Source organism: Pristiophorus japonicus, chromosome 17, assembly GCF_044704955.1.
Source record: "Pristiophorus japonicus isolate sPriJap1 chromosome 17, sPriJap1.hap1, whole genome shotgun sequence".
NCBI lineage: Eukaryota > Metazoa > Chordata > Chondrichthyes > Pristiophoridae > Pristiophorus > Pristiophorus japonicus.
In genome coordinates, this window is record NC_091993.1 from 16,054,181 (window position 1) to 16,070,962 (window position 16,782).

At 43.0% G+C, this 16,782-nt stretch overlaps 1 protein-coding gene across 4 annotated transcripts in view; it reads left to right on the forward strand.

The window, feature by feature from the left end:
* ap4e1 (adaptor related protein complex 4 subunit epsilon 1) overlaps window positions 1-16,272 on the forward strand; it is a 57,965-nt gene extending 41,693 nt beyond the window's left edge. The window contains exons 16-21 of one of the 4 annotated variants that reach the window (XM_070858426.1): window positions 5,987-6,122; window positions 7,416-7,656; window positions 10,307-10,912; window positions 12,261-12,451; window positions 12,952-13,072; window positions 16,203-16,272. In XM_070858426.1, the coding sequence (XP_070714527.1) occupies window positions 5,987-6,122; window positions 7,416-7,656; window positions 10,307-10,912; window positions 12,261-12,451; window positions 12,952-12,955 (1,178 nt within the window). In that variant the 3' untranslated portion in view covers window positions 12,956-13,072; window positions 16,203-16,272. The other 3 variants (XM_070858423.1, XM_070858424.1, XM_070858425.1) reach the window with 3 other exon arrangements.
* The last annotated feature ends 510 nt before the right edge of the window (window positions 16,273-16,782 follow it).

A 16,782-nucleotide genomic window follows, 5' to 3' on the forward strand; every position in this document is an offset into this window, starting at 1 on the left:
TATATTCAAGAGGGAGTTAGATATGGGCCTTACGGCTAAGGGGATAAAGGGGTATGGAGAGAAAGCAGGAAAGGGGTACTGAGGTGAAAGATCAGCCATGATCTTATTGAATGGTGGTGCAGGCTGGAAGGGCCGGATGGCCTACTCCTGCCCCTATTTTCTATGTTTCTATGTTTACTGTTGACATCTAGTGAAAGTTTTTATGTAATGGTAATTGATTTAAAAAAAAATGAAATTACAGATTGCTTTGAGAAGGAGGACTGTTGGGGGCGGTGGGGGGGTTAGTTCTGACTCAAATTTGAAAAGGTGACGCATAGTCAGGCTTACAGATGGTATTTACATTTCATCCACTTTAATAAGTTTCAGATATAAAATCTTTGGTCTGTTACATAAATGTCGTGACTCAGCAGAAGAGCAATTTTTTTCAGGCTCTCTATAATTTATGTTTATTAAAGAAATTACTTATTAGCTTAACACCAAAACCTACCTCCAGCTAATAAATGCTTAAGCTAGACAATTATGACAGACATTTTCTTGGCATTTGAGCGAATTACTTTCTTCTCAAACTGTTTAGTCCATATCATCATAGGCAGTCCCTCGGAATCGAGCAAGACTTGCTTCCACTCCTGAAGTGAGTTCTTTGGTGGCTGAACAGTCCAATACGAGAGCCACAGACCCTGTCACAGGTGGGCCAGACATTCGCCGAGGGAAGGGATGGGTGGGGGGGGCTGGTTTGCCGCACTCCCCTTCCGCTGCCTGCGTTTGACCTCTTCACGTTTTCGGCGAAGAGCTCAACGCCCTCCCGGATGCACTTTCTTCACCTAGTGCGTTCTTCGGCCAGGGACTCCCTGGTGTCAGTAGTGATGTCGCACTTTACCAGGGAGGCTTTGAGGGTGTCCTTGTAACGTTTCCGCTGCCCACCTTGGCTCGTTTGCCGTGAAGGAGCTCCGCATAGAGCATTTGTTTAGAGAGTCTTGTGTCTGGCATGCGAACCCTGTGGCCTGCTCAGCGAAGCTGATAGTGTGGTCAGTGCTTCAATGCTGGGGACCTGGACGAGGACACTAATGTTGGTGCGCCTGTCCTCCCAGGGGATTTGCAGGATCTTGCGGAGACATTGTTGGTGATATACCTCCAGCGACCTGAGGTGTCTTCTGTACATCGTCCATGCCTCTGATCCATACAGGAGGGCGGGTATTACTACAGCCCTGTAGACCATGAGCTTGGTGGTAGATTTAAGGGCCTGGTCTTCAAACACTCTTTTCCTCAGGCAGCCGAAGGCTGCACTGGCGCACTGGAGGCGATGTTGAATCTCCGCATCAATGTCTGCTTTTGTTGACGAGGCTCCCGAGGTATGGGAAATGGTCCACGTTGTCGAGGGCCGCGCCGTGAATCTTGATGACTGGGGGGCAGTGCTGTGCGGCGAGGACAGGCTGGTGGAGGACCTTTGTCTTATGGATGTTAAGCGTAAGGCCTGTGCTTTCATATGCCTCGGTGAATACATCGACTGTATGCTGGAGTTCAGCCTCCGAATGTACGCAGACGCAGGCGGCGTCCGCGTACTGTCGCTCAACGACCGAGGTTGGGGTGATCTTGGACCTGGCCTGGAGGCGACGTAGGTCAAACCGCTTCTCTCTGGTTCTGTAGTTTAGTTCCGCTCCAGCCGGGAGCTTGTTGCCTGTGAGGTGGAGCATGGTAGCGAGGAAGTTTGAGAAGAGGGTTGGAGTGATGACGCAGCCCTGTTTGACCCCGGTCCGGACGTTGATTGGGTCTGTAATGGATCCGTTGGTAAGGATCACGGCTTACATGTTCTCGTGGAGCAGGCGAAGGATGTTGACAATCTTTTGAGGGCATCCGAAACGGAGGAGGACGCTCCATAGACCCTCACGGTTGCCAGTGTCAAAGGTCTTTGTTAAGATCGATAAAGGCCAGGTATAACGGGAGGAGCTCCTCGGCCAGAGGGAGAAGACGATTGAGGAGAACACTAGCGACAACTTTCCCAGTGGCTGATAGCAGGGAGATTCCCCTGTAGTTGCCGCAGTCGGACTTGTCCCCTTTTTGAAAGATGGTCACGATCACTGCCAGATCTCCCGGCATGCTCTCCTTCCTCCAGATGAAAGAGATGAGGTGTTGTATACATGCCAACAGCGCCTCTCCGCCATACTTTAGCGCCTCAGCAGGGATTCCATCCGCACTCGTAGCCTTGTTATTCTTGAGCTGTTTTATGGCTTTGTCTACCTCGTGCAACGTTGGGGTTTCACTGAGGTGGTGGCGGGTCGCATGCTGCGGGATGGAGTCGAGAACACTCGAGTCAAAGGCAGAGTCTCGATTGAGATCTTCGAAGTGCTCCTTCCAGCGGGCCCTGACCGCCTCGGTGTCCTTGATGAATGTTTCCCCGTTCTTGGCCAGGAGTGGGATGAGGCCTTGGGAGGTTTGGACCATAGGTGGCCTTGACTGCAATGATGAATCCTCGCATAGCGTGGTTGTCGGCCAGTTGTTGTATCTCGCGCTTTCTCCTTCCACCACCTGTTCTTTAGGTCCCGGGTTTTTTGTTGGACCTCAGCCTTGAGCCGACTGTAATGTTGCTTTGCTGCTCCCGAGTTGGGTTGTTGCTTGAGGCTCAGAAATGCTCTGCGCTTGAGATCTATTAGTTCTTGGATCGCCTGATAATTTTCATCAAACCAGTCCAAGTGTTTTCTGGTTGAGTGACCAAGTGTCTCTTCACAGGCACTGGTTATAGCGGCCTGGAGGGCAGACCAAGCGCTGTGGGCATTCAGCATCTCAGGGTCATCAAGGCACGCCAGATTAACTGTGAAGCGCTGGCTGTATGGGGCTCTCTTAGCTGGGTCTTTAAGTGCCCGGCATTGACTTTTTTGCAGCACTGCTTCCGCTGTCCCCTCTGCTTTGGGACTATGTTAATGTCGATGATGGATCGGATTAGGCGGTGGTCCGTCCAGCAATCGTCAGCTCCTGTCATGGCGCGGGTGATGCGCACATCCTTGCAATCCCTGGCTCGGACGATGACATAGTCGAGCAGGTGCCAGTGTTTGGAGCAAGGGTGTTGTCACGATGCCTTGTATTTGTCCCTCACGCGGAACAGGGTGTTGGTGATGACATTTTGTCAGGAGTAGGGTACCGCTGGAGTTGGCTTTCCCTACCCCCTCTGCCAATCACATCTCTTCAGATGGCTGTGTATTTGCCGACCCTGGCATTAAATTCACCTAGGAGGATCAATTTGTCGCCTGTGGGGACGCGGGACAGGGAAGTATCGGGGTTGGAATAAAAACCCTCTTTAGCCTCATCCGTTGCATCGAGTGTTGGGGCGTACGCACTGATGACAGTGGCGCATTGATTCTGGGATAGGGTAAGACAAGGAGTCATGAGGCGTTCATTAACCCCGCAGGGGGAGTCTTTGAGGTGGTCGACCAGTTCATTTTTGACGGCGAAGCCAACTCCATGAAGGCAGCATTCTTCCTCTGGTTTTCCTTTCCAGAAAAAGGTGTTACCTCCACCTTGTTCCTTGAGCTGGCCTTCCCTTGCTCGCTGGGTCTCGCTTAGGGCGGCGATGTCGATGTCAAAACGTCTAAGTTCCTGGGCAACTATGGCGATGCGGCGTTCTGGCCTGTTGCTGTTGGAGTTGCCCATGAAGGTCCTGACGTTCTAGGTCCCGAACTTCATATTAATGAAGCGGACGATGCCTGTGCGTGAGTTCTTTTAACGTGGGGTGGCTGTTGCACACCGGCAACCACACGGGCTTAGCTGAGCAAGGTCTTGGTCCAGTGGCAAGGGGGTCCAAGATGACTGGAGACCAGGCTCTAAGTGCCTACGGCGAGGTGTTGGCCGCAGGCTCGGCGCCGAGTAATGCCATTGATGGTAGGTGGCCCGAGGCTTGGTTGGGGGGGCAGGCATTAGGAAGGTCAGCTGTCCGCTGGAGTTCCGAGGGATGTTTTAAAAAGTTTTTCCAAAGTTATTAAAAGTTTTTCCAAGGTTGCCAAGTTGTTTTAAAAGTTTAAAAGTTTTTCCAAATTGTTTAAAAAGTTACTCGGGTTGATTAAAAGTTTAAAAAAAAAATAGATTAAAAGTTGATTAAAAATAGATTAAAAGTCTAAAATGTAAGTCAGGTTACTCCCCTGGCACTGCTCCATAGGAGCAGGCTGCTTCAGGCCTCTGCCAGTGCTGCTCGAAAACTGTCTGGAGGCCTGGTTCTGGCCACTGTCGCTTTGGTCTTTTGTCTCTTTCCCTGCCCTTGTTTTCAGCAACTTACTCGGTTCCATGGTCTAAAATCAGGACCTCACCATTTGGAGAATCAAGGATGCGGAGCCGTGCTCTTGTGGAGCTCCACCATGACATCCAGTTAAAGTTAAGTGCAAGGTGTGAGTGAGTCAGTGACTGGGAAAACAGAATTTTTTTATTAGTCACTTTAAAAAACAATTGATATGTAATGCATTGAGTCGTACATTGTTGCCTGTCTGCATTTTAAAAAAAAGAGTATTATCTTTGGAACATGATGTTTCTTAGAAATGTTCCAAAGTGTTTCATGTGAATTTGCTGTCACTATTGCTATGTAAGCAAACGTGGCAACCATTTTGCATATTGTAAGATCACAGAAACAGCAGTGAGGTGAATGACCATTTGATCAGTTTTTTTGGTGGTGTCTAAGGGAAAAATGTTGACCAAGACCAAGGAGAGTGCCCTGCTTTTTTTCGAATAATGCTACGAGATCTTTAACGTCTGCTTGAATAGGCAGGCAGGGCCTCAGTTTAATATCCAAAGGAAACAACATTTGTTGTGATATCATTGTCTAGAACTAGTTGTGGGTATGTTCTCACTTGACTCTCGGTTTTATTTTATCTTTCTGGGAAGAAGAGAAATTACATTAGCTTTGCTAATAGTCTAGTATCTTTTTACACTTGTGCTCATTGAAATGGAGAGATGGTCATGCTGGAGGATAGAACATACTTCCCTTTGAACCTATTGACAGTATCAAAGCATTCCAGTTATAGCAGGAGTCTGTTGTAGTCTGCTGCTGTTCCCTTGAATTGTTCTGACAAACAGACTGTATTGTATCAAAGCAGTGGCCCATAAATTGCTGAATAAATAACGTGCCCGCCATTATTAGTGTGTCAAAGAAACAGCAATTTGTGGCGGAGAAGAGTTACGACACGGGTTCCGTTAGCCTTGCGAAAACCAAAAAACTTCCTACCTCGTCGTGAGTCTTCTCATTGTGTGTCATGAAATTGCTGAATTTACGCCGTTAATAGGAATTAAACTCGCCGCAGCCATGTAACGCTGGTGCTTCAAGTTGCAATGACCCAGTTAATGACCTGCTTTCTGGTCCTGACATGCCACTCAACCTTGGAGGCCCAGAAAGTGAACCATGAAACTGTGGAGTCTCACTCGCACAGGTAGTAAATTGGTCCTAGAGGTTTTTAAAATGCAAAATATATATATATTTTTACTTTCCCTTTCTTTTTTTTCTCTGTCCCTTAATACACTCTCTTTATTTCTCTTTCTGTATCTAATTTGACTGATTCACTCTATTTAGTTGCTGGTTGTTCGCTCTTTCTCTCTCTCTATCCTTAAATGTTGCTGTCATTGGTTGAAGAGATAGACCATTGATGCCCCAGATGCCTTGTTGATATTGCAGCAATACGTTTTATGTACATAGAATTCATTAATTATTGAGCAAATGCAGTTGAGAGAGCCCCACCAAGTGGCAAAGTGGAACTTAAACACCTCATCGGGAATTTCACAATGGAGTGAAAAGAATATTGGCCAAATAAAAGCTAGTAACATTTGGGTCTTTGTGACCAGGTTTGAACCCTGGATTGGTGAGTGTTCAAACATTTTCTGTAGCAAATGCAGAAAAAAATAGTATTTTTTTTGTTCTAAACAAATATAACTTTATCTAGGTTTGCACACATGACTACAATCCTCGGTTAGAAACTTACTGCACAAATTGAAAGATTTAATTTTATTTTGCTAACAGTGTTGAACTTTGAACCATATGGACTATCTTTTGCTACAAGCCCACCCATCTCCAGTGTTACAGGAAGGCAGTCTCCAACAGGCTTATCCTTCAGTTCAGAGATTTCTTGCAACAGTACAGAAACTGGATTAAAAGAGTAAGTTTAGACTATTTTGTATTATATTGGTAAATGTCAGCAGATGTAAGCTGGGATGATTGTTTCATTTCATGTACTATTAGAAACCCATTATATAGATGTAGCTTTTTGTCTAATTGAGCAGTGTGAAATAGATTTACCTCTAAATTTCTAGAATTATAACACAGCCAACAGTAGTGTTTGAGCATGAGCATACTGGAATCTGTACATGATTATGTTCATAAATAATGGATTGGTCATCTCTACAGCAACATTCCCGTAGACTAGTCAATCTTGATGGGACCACCATAAGGCACTAGAATCATTCCTTTGGTGGAATACTCATTCCTGCTTTCCGATCCTACCTTTAGTCAGCTTGAAAGTGCACTGATTGTCACTTGTTGAATGTAATTTAAATCACCCACTGTTAAGTTAATTCACTTTGGTTACAAACGGTGTTCCCTATAATTGTTTTTGGCACTGGCCATTCAAAATACCGCACCTGCGCAGTTTTTGCATTGAAAAGCTGGCTGCACCGGTTCCCTAGAGCTCCAATAAAAGGAAAGAAAAACAAAGTACTTGTCTTTATATAGCACCTTTCATGTCTTTGGAATGTCTCAAAGCACTTTGCAGCCAATTAATTACTTTTGAAGTGTCGTCACTGCAGTAGTATAGCCAAATGTAACATTCAACTTTGGCACATTTACAAAATAAATAGTGTGCAATTTTTGAAACTTTTAAAAACAATACCCAGAAACGATGCATTTAACGCACGTCACATGGGCCTTAAAATTTTTTTTCACTAAGTGAGGTCCCACAAACAGCAGGGAGATAAATAACCAGTTTATCTGTTTTAGTGATGCTGGTTGAGGGATAAATGTTGGCCAAGACACCAGGAAAATTCCTCTGCCCTTTGAATAGTGCCATGGGATCTTTTACATTCACTTGAACAAGCAGATGGAGCTTTGGATTAATGTCTAATCCAAAAGACACATTCAGAACTGCACTGAAATATTAGCTTAGAATTAAGTGCTTGTTTCTGGAGTGGTTCTTGAACCTGTGAGCTCCTGCTACCACTGAGCCAAGGCATACAAATAAATATCTTTCAACTAGTGCTACAAACATTGGTCATATTCCATTATGCAATTCTATAATATTTTTACTTGTGCATTGAGAACCTGAGAACTGCTAACATCCTGGTTTTATATCTTAGTGATAGAATATCTACAATAGTGATTTCTTACATGGTTGAATAAGGTACTTTTAGCCAGCATTTGGGCAAACAGTACTGAATTGTAAACTTCCTTTATTCAGTTCAGATAGTCTGAAACTTGACGGAGTGAAGAAAGTGTGGGGTAAGGAGGGCTACCTTCGAAAGAAGGAATCCAAAGAAGAAGCCTTAGTCAAAGCAAGTACCATTTCTGAAGGTAAAACGACTGCAGAATGCTCCCCCACAGCCGAAAAAACTGCTGGTATTTCTGCAGAAGAACAGGAAAAGCAGCTTTTAGCATCATCACTGTTTGTTGGATTGGGATCCAATAATTCAGTCAGTCTGGTAAGTGAATTTTAACATGTTTCTGTACAGATTCACTTCAAGTGGAAATGCTGCTTTTTTGTGAGACATGGTATAAATAATCAGTACTTAAAACTTCAAGGAGGTGAATTAACAATCTGAATTTGCACAATCTCTGAAGGATATTGGATTCATGCCACTTCTTCTGGCACTCCTCGACTATTGTTGAGCATTTTCAGGTTAGATACAGTTGGCCAAAATCCATGGTCATTTTGTGTATTCCCGCTGCAACATTGGGAGCTGAGGATGCAGTGATGGCATTTTAAGGACTGAACCTTTGGCAACCCCAAATATGGCAAATGAGGAGGAACTCCTGCGTCTTGGGGCTCTTAGTTTGGCATGTAGTTGCCAAATGTATATCTGGTCAGAACCGGTACCTTGCCAGCCAGTGGTGAAAGTGGGACCTATTTAGTGGTCTAGGCCCGAAGAAAAATTGCTTTTAAAACATAATTTTGTACAGCAGCCGACTCGAAGTTGGGAATAGAGGTATTTCTTCTTTCAGGAGAGAGGGGTCGGGCACCTAATAGAGAAACTTTTGAGTGATAAGGGAATAAAGGGTTATAGGGAGTGGGCAGGGAAGTGGAGCTGAGTCCATGATCAGATCAGCCATGATATTAAATGGCGGAGCAGGCTCGAGGGGCCAAATGGCCTACTCCTCCTATTATATTCTAGGACAGGTGTATGAATCTGGCCACCTAAGTAATTATATTTTCTTTTGAGGCCACTCAACATAACTTGCTGGTTGAACCTAAAAAATCTATTTGCAAAAATCCACAAGGCGTAAATGGTTTTTTTTCTGTTAAAAGCTCCCTGTTCCAGATGAGCTCTATGCCACGCAGCAACCCAAACAGCATTCCCAAATGAAACCTTTAAAGGCTATTTTTGAGGGTATTGGCAAAGAGTTTGACACGTGTAATCATTCCAATGACTGGCCAAAAATCCTCCTGTCACCGTTCTGGTAATTGTTAGGACTAATTGGTTAATAGTATCCACTCAAAGATGCTGACTGCCAAGATTTCTTTTTTTTTTTAAACTGAAGTTCATTTTAATGCACTAATAGGGGAATATATAAAGATTTATAGATTTATACAGGGCTTTATAATCCATTTTTGGATGACTGTGATGAGTTCAGTTCACAGAACCCATTTGAAATGTTATTGTGTCACATTGCTTTGACTAACCAACATAAAATTTCTGGACTATGATTAGTAACTGCAGCTAGAAATAACACATGTTTTTTTTCTGGAAACTGAGCTGCTTACAGCTCTTGCAATGTTTTAAAGTGGAAAAAAATCTGAAATCGTACTTTCAAGAGGACATGTGTTTATGCATTCACACGCATACATACATCCATAAATAAAAATGTTGTATGGAAGAAAGAGGAGGAAATGCAAGAGCTATGGGATCTCTATTTTGAGGGTCAAGACCTAGAGGAAAAATCTGCCTAGTTTGTGGGAGCTGCTGAGGAATTGAATGCAGCATCTAATACTGCCACTAGAGGGGGCATTTCTATTTCAGCAGCGTAAACCCAGTATTATGAGGCTAGATGGGACTCCTGAGCAGTTACACATTTTGTTATGGGATTAGCCCCATTGAAAGTCCATGCAAGACTTCAAGAAGCATTTTGCATAGTCTAAATATTACAGCTAATATTACAATGGTTCAAAATAAGTGATTAACTGTGAATGTTTCCGTTAATTGAATAGATCGCCAAGCTAATTTATATCTCTATTCCATTTGCTCATGATACTCATTTTAGCTGTAAATTACTATTGCAGTTTTGCTAGGCTTATAGATACATATTGCATAATCATGTATCATTTGCCATCTGTTTCAAAAATCTACCAAACACAAACTAAAGGACAATTTGAACAATCTGCAAGTACTGTGCAAGAAACTACAACAGAAGACTGTTACTAATATTCTAGTTTGAAATTCTGATAAATTGTGTGAAACAGGCTGTTTGCTGCACTTGACTTTACTAACCCTCATCTTTTTAAAAAAAAAAAATAAGCATCATTATGTTGCAGCATAAGGCATCAATCAGACTTGACTATATGCAGTTTAAAAAAAATAGTAAATTTTAGTGTACGCAAATTCACCTGAATTCACCAGGAATGGTAGCGTAGTGATTGTTACTGAACGAGTAATCCAGAGGCCTGTACTAATTATCCGGAGACACGAGTTCAAATCCCACCACGGCAGCTGGGGAATTTAAATCCAGTTTCTTCCAGATTTATTTAATTAAAAGCTAGTGACCATGAGACTACCGGATTGTCGTAGAAACCAATCTAGTTCACTAATGTCCTTTAGGGAAGAAAATCTGTTGCCCTTACCCGGTCTGGCCTATATGTGACTCCAGACCCACAACAATGTGGTTGACTCTTAACTGCCCCTCTGAAATGGCCCAGCAAGCCACTCAGTTGTACCAAATCGCGACAATACAGACTGCAGCGGTTCAAGAAGGCGGCTCTCCACCACCTTCTCGTGGGCAAGTAGGGGATGGACAATAAATGATGGCCTTGCCATCACGTGAACAAATTTTTTTTTAAAAAGAATGTGAGACTATTGCCAGTGGGCAATTTCAAGTCTTTGAAAAAGATAATTTGTACATTTTCTGCAATCTTTCCAGATGGGAAAACCTCTGAACACTACCCAGAAATTTCGGAGAAAATCAAAGATTGTTGAGGGACAAAATAGCCATGAAAAGATGATGAGTGCCCAGAAGGCAACTGTTTCACCCCATGCTCAAATTCCAAACCTCATGGATAATGTCCTAGAAAGCTGTAATCCCTTCCAAGAAAGTCAAGCGATACTTTTAAGGAAAGCAGCATCCGCTTCTTCAGAGGTCCCCGCAGAGGAGCCTGCCCACGGGGCTAGCAAAACATGGACTCCGAATAACAACTTGACGACAATCCAAGCCGTGCCTTCAGCAGCAAAGGAATCCCTTTCAGGTCTATTTGCGGACGGAAATTTTGACATCATACAGCCTGCAAACTGCAGCTCTGGCTCTGTGGCCCATGAGCCGATCTCCAGTCTGACTCCCAGCTTGCCAGTAGAACTCTCTGAGCATTCTCATTCAAACCTCGAGCGCGTCTGTGCCAATGAAAATATAACTTTGTTTTCCTGCAAAGTTTGGAAAGAGGACAGTCTGCTGCTAATCCTGTTTTTTACTAATTGCAGCAGTGTAGCAGCTACTAACGTAGCAGTCAATTTTGCATTAACTGAGGAATTGCAGGTAAATATGATTGATATAATCTGGCAGCGGGTACAGTTTTTGGGGCTAGAGTTTCCACTCCATTTCCGACCGTTTTCTCGGCGGTACTCGCTCATTTTTGGCGGAAAGCCACCCGGCGATAATTTCCAATACATTTCTCAGAGTTCCGCCAGCGTTTTTGAAATAGCGCTGGGGAGCGGACCGCCGGCGCGCACCGCTGAAAAAAACGCTACCGCCCAAGTTTGGGCTTAGCAGTGACCCGTAGGTAAGATCGAAAAAAGCAGCCAGAGCTGGTCGGTCGGTAAGTACCCTGCAAAAAAAAAGGTAAGTTAAAGGTTTTTTTTTATAATTCTTTTAAAATTATTTTACAGTGATTAAGTTTAAAAAGTCTCGAGCATGTTTTCTGATATTTTTATTTTTGTTTTTTTGAAAAAATATTTTTTGTGTTTTTCCCCCCCTCCCTAGGCCCAACCGCAGCCTCGGTCCAAATTTGAGTAATTACCCCCCATTTTGATTAAGAACCGCCCAATTTGCCCAGGATCGCATTTAACCACCAAAAATCTGCGCATAAGATCTATCTTCTCCCTGGGCAGTATTTTTTCCTTTTTTTTAATGCAATTTAAGAATCTTAGCGATCTGGTGATCGTGGGATTTATGGAAATTCTAGCCCATGGTAATTAAAAACAGGTAATTTGCTGAAATAAAATGTGACTTTTTAATGTAGACAGCCCTCACATTGTTATCATTGAAAGATAAGTGTCATTAAATTAGTGTCAAGTATCAAAATATTTTTCCTGAACATGAATGGGGTTTGTATTAAACCTTACTTTAAAAAAACAAATCCCTAATACAACTACATTTACCAGTCATGTGAAGTTCTGAACTAAGAGCCGCAATTATACCAAATAAGTTGTAATTTTAGAATCGGGTCAACCATATATCTGAAGTGCTGTGAGCTTCTGTACTTGTTCATATTTAGCTTCTTTTAATGGAATTTTCCCATCTCAAATTTAGTTTTTCTTTCTTTTGTATTGGTTTCTCTCAACTCCCTCTTACCCCCCCCCCCCCCCCCACATACACATCAGTCGTCAGCTGAGTGATCGGGCACTAGAAGTCCTTTGGGTTTGGGAACGGTGTTTATCCTCCTCTCGGTCTCTCCCTGTGGATGGATGAACCAAAGTAAGGAGTTTACTGTGTGAGAACTAGTACTTGAAAACCCAACCTACCACTGCAACACGTTACTTGATGTTGCAAGTTACTACGCCACTTTACTTGATGATATTTTTCCTGTTTAAATGTGATAATACTGTGCATATATAATTTTGTTAACATTCCTAGCTCAGTTTTTAATGTCTTTATTACTGCACAGGCTTGTGAGCGCACAAACTTCCCCTTTCCAGCAGTGGAATCCCAAAGCACAGTCAAGTGTCAGCTCTGTCTGCAGATGGTGAAACCTTGTACCCAGGTGTCACTCACAGGGCACATTACTTATCATCTGGGGTCCAGTCAGTGTACCCAAGAGGAATTTGCACTTGCTCTATTCTTATCCGATTTCATCAGGTACGAGACTAACATGATTATTTCTAAAAATTGGTTTTCATAGGTTGTCCAATGTTGCAGTAAGTAGAAGCTTGTGAACATTGTGAATGCCTTTTGCAGCTTTAAAATCTTGATGTATTCTATTGGGCTATTTACTGAAAGATTATTCTTTTTGCACATTTCTAATGTTGAATATCTGTGAAATGGAATTGAAGAAATTTGCGGGGACTTATTCTTGTTACAGTATGTCAGTGTGGAACTGCAGTTGTAGTTCTTGGCACCTGGACATCTGCTTATCCTGATGCAAATATCTGTAGCTGATGGTTGAAAACCGAATAAGGGTCTTGAATAAATTGGGTCTTGGTATGCTAACCCCGGGTGTATAAGAGCATTAGCTCATAGCCCTGTAGTGATGATATGCAGCACTTGGCCCATTAATATCTTGAGTTTCACATTGATTTAAAACTTCTGTTACCATCCTCTGGAACAACCATCTTATGCGCATGCTTTTCGTTTGATAGGTGATGAAATATTTGATCTTGTTTGAATGCGATAGTTATAAAAGACATCTATCCAGAAACACCAAGGCATAATGCCTCTCTGCTGATTGAGCTAACATACTGGCTGAATTGATATTCTCAGGTAATCAAGAACAGACCGTAGTCTATAAGGAGTGGAAAGGCAAAAAGCAACTCCCAGAATTAATTGACAGGAAGGCTGCATCTGGAAACCATCAGTAATATTGTCTTTCTAATCCTGTGAAATAAAATGCAGGCTCACCTGCCATCTGTGAGGCAGTAACTCACCAGCCAAATTCTCTAACAATGGTGATGGAGAAAATGAAATTGAAAACTGTAGGGGAGACATAGGGAGTAATCAACTGTAGATATTTCCCAGTGTACCGATATTCACATTCAAGAGGAATTGGATTGAAATTGGCCGCACTCATTTCAGTCCTGTTTTCAAGCTGATGAAACCCAAACCAGAAGGCGGCCAAGTTCAAAAATGAGTTGAGGCAGGGACTTCAAATTGGCTGACGTAGATTGGGAAAATAGATGAAAAGGTTTGACAGTAGATAAGCAATGGCAAATATTGAAAGAAATAATTTAGAATTCTCAATAAATGTACATTCCCATGAGGAATAACTCCACTGGAAAAATGGTACAGCCATGGCTAACTAGGGAAGTTAAGGATAGTATTCGATTAATAGAAGAAGCTTACAATGTTGCCGAAAAGAGTAGTAGGCCTCGGGATTAGAAGGGTTTTTAAAAATCAGCAAAGGATGACCAAGAAATTGATAGAGGGAGAAAATAGAATGAGAGTAAACTAGCAAGAAATATAAAAACAGATTGTAAGAGTATGTAAAAAGGAAGAGATTACTGAAGGGATACATGGGTCCCTTAGAGGCAAGGCGGGAAACGTTATTATGCGGAATAAGGAAATGACAGATGTTAAACAAATATTTTGTGTCTTGTCTTCACAGTAGAGGACACAAAGAACATGCTGGAAATTGTGGGGAGCTAAGGGACTAATGAGAGTGAGGAACATAAAGTAATTAATATTAAAGAAAAAGTACTAGAAAAATTAATGGTACTAAAAACTGGCTAAACTCCTGGACCTGATGATCTACACCCTAGGATTTTAAGAGGTGAATGCACTGGCTTTGATCTTCCTGAATCCCCTCGACTCTAGAATGGTCCCCGTGGATTGGAAGGTAGCAAATGTAACCCCGCTGTTCAAGAAGGGAGAGAGAAAACAGGGAACTCTACAGGCCAGTTAGCCTGACATCAGTAGTAAGGAAATTGCGAGAATCTATTATTAAGGATGTGGTAACAGGGTACTTGGAAAATCACAATGATTAGGCAGAGTCAACATGGTTTTATGGCAGGGAAATCATGTTTGACAAATTTAGAGTTTTATGAGGGTGTAACTGGCAGGGTGGATGTTGTGCCACACAAGAGATTGTTACACAAGATTAGGGCTCATGGGATTGGAGGTAACATATTAGCATTGATTGAGGTTTGGTTAACGGACAGAAGACAGAGAGTAGGAATAAATTAGTAATTTTCGGGATGGCAGGGTGTAAATAGTAGAGTGTCGCAAGGATCCGTGCTCGGGCCTCAGCTATTTACAATCTAGATCAATGACTGACGAGGGGCTCGATGTAGCTGACAATACAAGGCTAGGTGAGAAGGTAAACTGTGAAGAGGCTGCAAAGGCATATAGACTAGTTGAGTGATTGGGCAAAAAGGTGGCAGATGGAGTGTAATGTTGGAAAGTGTGCAATTATCCACTTTAGTCAGAACAGTGGAAAAGCAGAATATTTTTTAAATGGTGAGACACGAGTAAATGTTGGTATTCAGCGGGATTTGGGTGACCTTGTACACGAATCACAAAGTTAACATGCAGGTACAGCAAGCAATTAGGAAGGCAAATGGTATGTTAGCCTTTACTGCAAGGGGGTTGGAATATAAGAGTAAGGAAGTCTTACTGCAATTATATAGGGCTTTGGGGAGACCACACCTAGAGTACTGTGCACATACCTAAGGAAGGATATGCTTCGAGGTGGTGCAACAAAGGTTCGCTTGATTAATTCCTGGGATGAGAAGGCTTTCCTATGAGGAGAGATTGAGTACAATGGGCCTATGTTCTCTCGATCACATCTGTGAATCGGCAGAATTTTTCATTTTTACCTGTAGGATCAAGATTAATATGCACAAAAGTAAACTTTTTTTTTTAGTGAGGGCAGCACTCTTATTTTCTCTTCAATCCCTGGGTTTCCTCAGACTGTACACAGCAGTGGTGGTGAATTGGGCAGGTGTGTGACTTGCATCCAGACCGTGACTGGTGTCATTGAGACCGAGGACTGCTGAGACCTTTGCAGCAACAGCGTGATGATGATGTCTGCCCGACCACTTTTATCTTTTCTTCCCCAGCTTGGTTTTTAGTGGGGTTGATCGGACCACTGGTGCTTCCCAGTCGTGCAGTGGCAGAAGCACAAACCTGCCCTGTGGTTCGGGATCGCAGGCACTAAACCACATCTCACCGCTCCATGTCGTTTCATGGTGAAGAGTCGAGAACCAGAGGTCACAGTCTTAGAATAAGAGGTCGGCCATTGAGGACTGAGAGGAAGGGAATTTTTTTCACTCAAGACGGTGGTGAATCTTTGGAATTCTCTACCCAACCAAGACTGTGGTTGCTCAGTGGTTGAGTATATTTCAGACGGGGATCGATAGTGCTGGAAGGTGGAGTTGAGGTTGAAAATCTTCCATGAATGGTGGAGCAGTCTCGAGGGGCCGAATGGCCTACTCCAGCTCTTATTTCTCATGTTCTATACACCCTACCTGATTTTCCTTTCCATTGACCTTTACAAGTGTATCAATGGGTGTGCAAAACCCATACCACCCATTTTGCACCCCTGCTGCAGTTGAATGGTGCCCCCTGGAGGTGATGAATACAAAGATGGGTTAATGTCATTTTCTTTGGAGCAGTTTGTTTTTCAGCACAACCTTATACTGAGGTCAGAAAAAGGGAATACTCTTAACTTCTCTGGTGGATGCTGGGATAGCTGTACAAGTTGGGTGGGCCTCGCTGATTTTTTTTATATCAATAGTTGGATTAAAATTAAGCTGTTGCCCAATATAGTTATGCTGATACAGTTCTGATGAACCTGTGAAGTAATGGAGTATAATTAAAATTTTATTTTAAAGCACATTGTAAAAAAATGTATATTCTCATTCAAAAAGCTTGGCTCACGTATGTCTGCTTCCAGGCCATTAAGACTGTCCACTGAAGAATTTGGGCACCTCTGGCTTTCACTCTCCAACGATGTGAAACAGAATCTTAGCTTTTCATCAGATTCATCTGAAGCTCTAACTTCAGCACTTCACACACTGCAGCAAGAACTCAAGCTCCATATTGTGGATATTATAGGTAATGTCTGTTTATTGTACAGCGTCTTGAACTTAAATTATACATAAACCGAGTCAACACTGTACGTAACTCTGATCTGAAAACATTTCCTGTTGCAATATGGTCAGAATATTGTTTTTCTCATTTTTGGCCAATTTCCTCTCCTGAAAGCATTGAGTCCTTGCTTGGAGAAAAGCTCTGCAGGCGATGGTTGAACTCTTAATGCCATGTGTAAGTGGCCATGATTCATGTCTGAGCCTTGACGGCTGGCTACGTGACTTCAGGGGCATCGCAGGCGAGCCCGATCCTTCCGTCATTCAACATCCCCCCCCCCCCCCCACCGTCTCTTCTCTCTTTCCCCCCCCCCTCTCTCTTTCCCTCCCCTCTCTCTTTCCCTCCCTCTCTCTTTCCCTCCCCTCTCTCTTTCCCTCCCCCTCTCT